This window comes from Crocuta crocuta, unplaced genomic scaffold (genome assembly GCF_008692635.1).
Source record: "Crocuta crocuta isolate KB4526 unplaced genomic scaffold, BGI_CrCroc_1.0 scaffold443, whole genome shotgun sequence".
Classification (NCBI taxonomy): Eukaryota; Metazoa; Chordata; class Mammalia; order Carnivora; family Hyaenidae; genus Crocuta; species Crocuta crocuta.
The window spans coordinates 379,407-385,962 of record NW_027529446.1 but is presented as its reverse complement, the minus strand read 5'-3'; the positions used below and the strand labels follow the sequence as shown (position 1 = coordinate 385,962).

The 6,556-nt window shown below is 67.3% G+C and overlaps 1 protein-coding gene across 1 annotated transcript in view; it reads left to right on the top strand.

Moving 5' to 3' along the window:
- The window catches only part of MED16 (mediator complex subunit 16), a 10,948-nt gene extending 7,324 nt beyond the window's left edge, over nucleotides 1-3,624 (top strand). Inside the window, exons 9-15 of the mRNA XM_077760627.1 lie at nucleotides 26-232; nucleotides 312-522; nucleotides 664-797; nucleotides 887-1,079; nucleotides 1,461-1,665; nucleotides 2,391-2,474; nucleotides 3,024-3,624. Of these exons, the coding sequence (XP_077616753.1) occupies nucleotides 26-232; nucleotides 312-522; nucleotides 664-797; nucleotides 887-1,079; nucleotides 1,461-1,665; nucleotides 2,391-2,474; nucleotides 3,024-3,150 (1,161 nt within the window). The 3' untranslated portion in view covers nucleotides 3,151-3,624. The remainder of the gene's footprint in view (nucleotides 1-25; nucleotides 233-311; nucleotides 523-663; nucleotides 798-886; nucleotides 1,080-1,460; nucleotides 1,666-2,390; nucleotides 2,475-3,023) is intronic.
- The last annotated feature ends 2,932 nt before the right edge of the window (nucleotides 3,625-6,556 follow it).

Genomic DNA, 6,556 nt, shown 5'->3' with positions numbered 1-6,556 from the left:
CCTCCCCCGCCCGCCCTCCCCGCAGCTGAGCATGCTTCGCATCTCGCCGTCCATGGGCCACGCGCTGGACGTGAGCCTGGCGCTGCGGCACCTGCTCTTCCTGCTGGAGTACTGCATGGTGACCGGCTACGACTGGTGGGACACGCTGCTGCACGTGCAGCCCGGCATGGTGCAGGGCCTGGTCGAGAGGCTCCACGAGGAGTACACGCGCCAGAACGCCGCCCTGCAGCAGGTGGGGGCCCGCGCCGCGCCAGCGCCAGCCGCGTCCCGAGCCCCTCGGGGGCTGCCTGCTCACGCCACCTGCCCGCCAGGTCCTGTCCACCCGGATCCTGGCCATGAAGGCGTCGCTGTGCAAGCTGTCGCCCTGCACGGTGGCCCGCGTGTGCGACTACCACGCCAAGCTCTTCCTGGTGGCCGTCAGCTCCACGCTCAAGTCCCTCCTGCGCCCCCACTTCCTCAACACGCCCGACAAGAGCCCCGGCGACCGGCTGACCGAGGTCTGCGCCAAGATCACGGATGCCGGTGGGTGCCGCCCCGGGGGCTTTGGCCAGGCCAGGGAGGGCCCGGGGGGCCAGAGAGGGGCTGCGGGGGCCCAGCGTGGCGGGCCCCTTCGACCCAGGGCCCAGCTCCCAGAGGGAGCCCTGACCGTCCGTCCCCTCCCAGACATCGACAAGGTCATGATCAACCTCAAGACAGAGGAGTTTGTCCTGGACATGAACACGCTCCAGGCGCTCCAGCAGCTCCTGCAGTGGGTGGGGGACTTCGTGCTCTACTTGCTGGCCAGCCTGCCCAACCAGGTGCGCCTCCTCACCCCTGCCCGGCCCCTGGAGCCCACGGCCGGGAGCCCTGTGCGCTGCGAGCTGNGTGAGCCCGTGCCTCCCCACAGGGCTCCCCGCTGCGGCCGGGACACAGCTTCCTGCGGGACGGCCCCTCGCTGGGCCTGCTGCGGGAGCTCATGGTGGTCATCCGCATCTGGGGTCTGCTGAAGCCCAGCTGCCTGCCCGTGTACACGGCCACCTCGGACACCCAGGACAGCATGTCCCTGCTCTTCCGCCTGCTCACCAAGCTCTGGATCTGCTGTAAGGCTCCAGCCCACAGCACTCGTCACCCCGCCCTAATGAGTCCTGGGGAGAGTCCCGGCCACTCCCCAGATGTGGGCCCCCCAGCTCAAACGGTCTTCGTCCCCAGTGCCCGGCACAGGTGCTCGTTAGACGTCCCTGCCCGCTTGCTGGCCGCGTGTCACCGGGTCATGTGCTTCCGCAGGCCGTGTTCTGGGAAGGACACCTAGTGCCTCCCGTGTACTTGGTGGACAAACAGCAGGTCCTGACACCCGCGAGGTCGGGGTAGAGCTGGAGCCCAAACCTGGACCGCGGCACTGAGCTCCTAGGAGGCCTCGGTGCCCACCCCCTGCTCCTCGGGGCAGGCCACTGAGCGCGGCGTCCCCTGGTCCCCTCCCGCAGGCCGTGACGAGGGCCCCTCGAGCGAGCCGGATGAGGCGCTGGTTGACGAGTGCTGCCTGCTGCCCAGTCAGCTGCTGGTGCCCAGCCTGGACTGGCTGCCCGTCAGCGACGGCCTCGCCAGCCGCCTGCAGCCCAAGCAGCCCCTGCGCCTGCAGTTCGGCTCAGCCCCGACCCTGCCCGCTGGGCCGCCCGACGGCCTCGCCAGGTGCGTGCAGGCTCCGCCTTCCGGGCTCCCCCTAAGCTCTGTCCCCACTCGCTCCCCGCCCCCCTGCCGCTCTGGGGTTGCCCCAGGTAGAGTGCCTGGAGCTTGGCCCCGCCCCCACCACAGGTCACCAGCATGGACTCCCGCGTGCGCAGCCCCGGGCAGCCCAGCGCTGTGCCGAGGCCGTGTTCCCGGGGCGCGGGGTCTGTCCCCACTCTTCAGGCTAGAAAGTGCAGTCCCTGACCTAGGGCCGCACAGGGTGCGTCACTGTTTCAGATACTCACTTGATGAAGAGACACAGGAATTCTCCACAGAGTCCGTTACTTTGGGTGGAAATTTCAGAGATCGCAGATGAGCCAAAGGAAGGAAGTCAGCACCCTGGGGCCCCATTTGGATGAAACACATCAGACGTTCGGTTTCTCCCCGTTCTGGCATCTTCCTTCTGGTGATGCGGTGGGAGGGACCCCCTGAATCATCTGCATCTGGGTTTCAGAAAAATCCTTAAGAGGAGGCTGATCATAAGGAGGTTTTAAGTTTGTTGTTTTGGAAACGTTCAAATTTAATGCCAGTGCAGCCCCATCCAGCTCCCAGGTTTCCCCACAGAGAACCGGGAGGGTTCTCCAGTGGCTTCTAGACCTTTCTAGCGCCTTGAGTCTGCGGCGAGAGGGCACAAGTCAGATGACCCGTGTCCGGTGTGTGCACCTCACGTGTGTTCTCTCATCCGCCAGGGTGCCGGGCCAGCCCAGGATCGACCACCTGCGGAGGCTGCACCTGGGAGCCTACCCCACGGAGGAGTGCAAGACCTGCACCAGGTGGGTGCCCCCGCCCGCGACCCCGCCCCCGGCGTGCCCAGGGCCTGTGGCATTCCCCTGCCCGCCTGTCTCCCTGCCCCTGAACAGGGACCGTGGGAACGCCTCCTACGTTGGGGCCACTGGGTGGGCACACCAGGGGGTCCCTGCAAGGGCCGAGGCTGCCTTGGGAGGCCCGGAGCACCCTCCCTTCGGGCATCAGTGGGGGGCAGGGCCCTGGGTGACCACGCAGCCCGAGCCTGCCCGGGGGGAGCTGCCCATAACCCGACTGTGGCAGAGACGAGGCCCAGGCGCTTTGCAAATGCAGCCCCGCCTGCTGCCACACAGCCCCAGATGCAGGTTCCGGCCCTCAGGGTCACGCGGCTAGGGAGNCCGCTCAGAGGAAGGATGCCTGAGCCGGGACGGAAAGGTGTAGAGGAGCTGGCTCAGTTTTGGGAGGTGCAGGGAGCAGCATTCTGGGGGTGGGGGGAGTAGCACGTGCAAAGGCCCGCCCAGCGGCAGGAGGGAGGAAAGCCCCTCCCGGCGCCTCACCCCCGCCGGCTCTGCCCCCAGGTGCGGCTGTGTCACCATGCTCCGGTCACCCAACAAGACTACGGCTGTCAAACAGTGGGAACAGCGCTGGATCAAGAACTGCCTATGTGGGGGGCTCTGGCGGCGGGTGCCGCTCAGCTACCCCTGACTGGGGGCCCCTAGGCCCTCCCGGCGACAGAACGTTCCACACGCTCCTGACCTTCGTTGGGTGCGTTAAAAAACAGGCATCTGGAAGCAGGGCCTTTCAGGCCACATCAGCCAAGGTCGGTGCCCCGTCGCTGGGCGGGGCCGGTGAGGACGCGGCTGGAGCCTCAAGTCAGTACCTGTCGGCCCAGCGGGTGCGGCTTTCTGTCCCTGGGAGCCTGTGGGTCTCACGGCCTCAGGCAGGGCCACAGCCCACGTGCTCCCTCCCTGGACCCCCAGCGGCCCCTCCGGAGGCCCCAGGTCCCGGCTCAGAGGGCCCAGGATGGCCGGCGTCTCTGTTCTCCAGAGCGCCCCCCAGGAACCTGTCCCGAGTCCGGGTGGCTGCTGCCGGGGCACCTGCCTCCGTGTCCTTCTTCCTGTCCGTGCGTCCAGGTGGCTCTGACCTCAGCAGGCGCAATAAACGTCCTGCCGAAGGTGCTGCCTGTCTGCCCTCCCTCCTCCCTCATGCAGGTCTGGGTTCCTGTGCCTGGTGACTCTCTTGCTTTGTCAGCATTTATCGAGCACCTATTGTATGCCAGTCACTGAGGTCCCTACAGGGGGCAGCAAGCTAGGCACAGGTGGGTGGTGGGCACGTCTCTCTCCTTTTTCCCTGACTCCCCCTACCCTCCCCCCTGCATGCCTCAGCTGCTCTGGCCCCTGGGCTTCTGGGAGCTCAGGTCTGGTCCCTGGGGGTCCCACCTTCTGCCAACAAGCACTTGCCCCAGTCGCATCAGGCCTCCTGCCCTGCCTGTGGGGTGCTCCTGCCTGAAGGCGCAGGGAGGGGTGGGTGCAGGGCAGGGAGGGCGGCCAGGTGGATGCCCCGGGGGGCGCAGAGCTGCCTAGGGCAGCCGGGCCCTGGCGATAGTCAGCCGGCACGGGGCCAGGCGTTTGGTGGGGGGCTGGCCCGCCTCTCCTCCCACCCTGCTGGTCACCGCTGCCTGGTGCCCCTTGAGTGACACGGGGCCCCGAGGACAGCTCCCCTGGTCGAGGCGTTCCCGGGTGAGTGGTCACTGCTGACGGGCAAGCCACCCGTGAGCTACTGGAGGGAAACGTCTGTGTAAATCGTTGATCTGAATCCAGCAAAGGGGGGTTTCAGGGAGCAGGGGAGAGGCCTCTCCTCCATGGGGGTCAGCCACGCGGGGCCCTCTCCTCCCCCCGGCCACGCCCACACCACTGCTGTGCCGTCTGCGGGGCTGGGGGGGGCCGGCTGCTGGCAACCCTGCACCCCTTTGGGGTCCGCAGGCCCCTGACGCGGCCCGGCCCCAGCTGCAGTGGCACAAAGGGGTTGTCGTCCTGGACCCGTCTCACCCACTTGAGGCTAGTTTGTGGGTTTATGACACGGACACGTGGGGCCTGCATCGCCTCCCCTGGGGTCTGGGCGGGCGCACGCCTGTGGCCAGCCCCGTGCAGAAGTGCGTGTGAGCCGCGAGTGTTGGGAAGCGGCCCCTCCCCCTGGAGTCCGAGTCCCGGGCCGTGAGGCCGCCATCCTGCTGTGCCGCCCACTTCTGGCCCCGCAGGCGCGGAGCACGGTGAACCGGGGGTGGCTCTGTGCCCCCCAGTTTGGGGTGGATGAGGAGAACATTCCGTGAACTGCTGGGGCAAACGTGGCGGCGTGGGCGTGCCTGGCTGCCCGGGCGGCCTGTCCCCCATGCGCCCTGCTGAGCCCGGGCCAGGTCAGCAGGGTCGAGCGTCCCCGTCCCGTGCCCACCGGGGTGGCCGCAACACCCGCGTGTCCCCATGGCGCCTGCCTCTAAGCGCGACAGCAAGGCCTCTAGTACTGCGAAGATGGGTCAGTGCGACCGGCTGTGTGCTTCTGTCCCCTTCTGTCCGCTCGTCAGAGCGGGGTCACCGGGACCGCGTTCAGCTGCGCGTGCCCATCGCACTCCCGCCCCTGCCCCACACTCCTCCAGAACCTCCTGTGGTTCCCACTGACCACGGGATGGGGCGTTGTCACACCGGGCCAGCCCCGAGACAGACGTGAAACCCCACATACCACCCTTTCCCTGGCTTCCCCCCCACCCCCACCCCGGGGCACTGACCTCCGGAAACAAGCGGGAAGGCTTGACTGGCCCTTGGCCCCTGCGTCTGCGCGGGGCTCAGGGCCGGCCACGCCCACTGGCACCTGAGAACCCGCCGGGGAGGGGACAGCTCGGCCAGGGAGGAGGCCCGGGGTGAGAGGCTGCGGGTTCCCTCGTTCGCTCCCCTCGTTCGTTCGCTCGCGGCTGGAGAAGCCACCGCGGCTCCGCCCCTTCCCGCGGGCAGACCCACCGGCCCCCGGCCCTGCCCGGGCCCTCCGGGTGCCAGGCCACCAGTGGGGACGGCCGCAGTGGAGTTCCAGGCGGACGACAGATGCGGTTTAGTCCAAGGCCGTTCCGGATGCCACATGGAACACGCTCATCATGCGAAAAGTGTTTGTTGTTCTTCTGAAATTCCCGTTTAACCGGACGTGTTGTATTTTTATTTGCTGAATCCGGTATCCTACCCACACCCACGCTTTCCCCCCAAACTGGATCGTTCCAAAGCCACGCCCTGGCATCTTTCATTCAGGAAATGCCTATCGAATGAATGAGTCTTCGGTGTCTAACCGGCAATTGTGTCTCTTCCCCCCTTAATGTAAATGTGCAGTTAAGTTTCGCGCAAGACGCAGGAGCCCATGTGGGTCATCAGAGGGCGCGGTGGCCCGTCCTGCGTGGAGTGAGTTACTAGAGCTGGTCGCGGAGACCACGGCCCAGCCCAGGACTGTGCACGCAGCAGGTGCTCAATAAATGCTTTTGTACCTGTAAGCATACGACTCCAAGGGGAACTCTGGTGGAAAAGTAAAACTTGGCCGCGGGTTCCTAACCCAGTACCCTGACCCCCGGGTGGGCGCAGGACTTCGCCTCTCAGACCCTCAGGCTTCTTTTCAACAAAAGGGAAAGAAAAGCACGAGCCCCCTTTGTGGCCTCGCTTCCCACCCAGGCTCGCACCCGGGAGGGCAGGGGGTCCCTCAGACCCGCAGGGGCCCCTCTGGACTCCCGCCGGCCGTCCTCGTCCTGGGAGGTGACCGAACGCGGCTCTGCGTCCTGGGGTTGAATCCACGCTTGGCCCGGGGGCCTCCTCGGGCCTCAGCCTACGGTTCCCGATGTGCGACGTGGGTCGTGGGAACACGCCTGACTCGAGAGGGTCTGTGAGCCCGAGGCTCCCGCGGAGCGGAGCGCGTCTTCCACGCGGGGCGCGCCCCNCCCCCAGGTCCTCCACACAGTGCGCGGCGCTCAGCACCCAGCGCGCAGACACCAGGAAGCCGCCGCACACGTGCTTGCCGTCCACCCGCACCGACGCCATGTAGGGCCGCGCGTGGGCCTCGGCCTCGCGGCCGCCCAGGATCCGGCCTC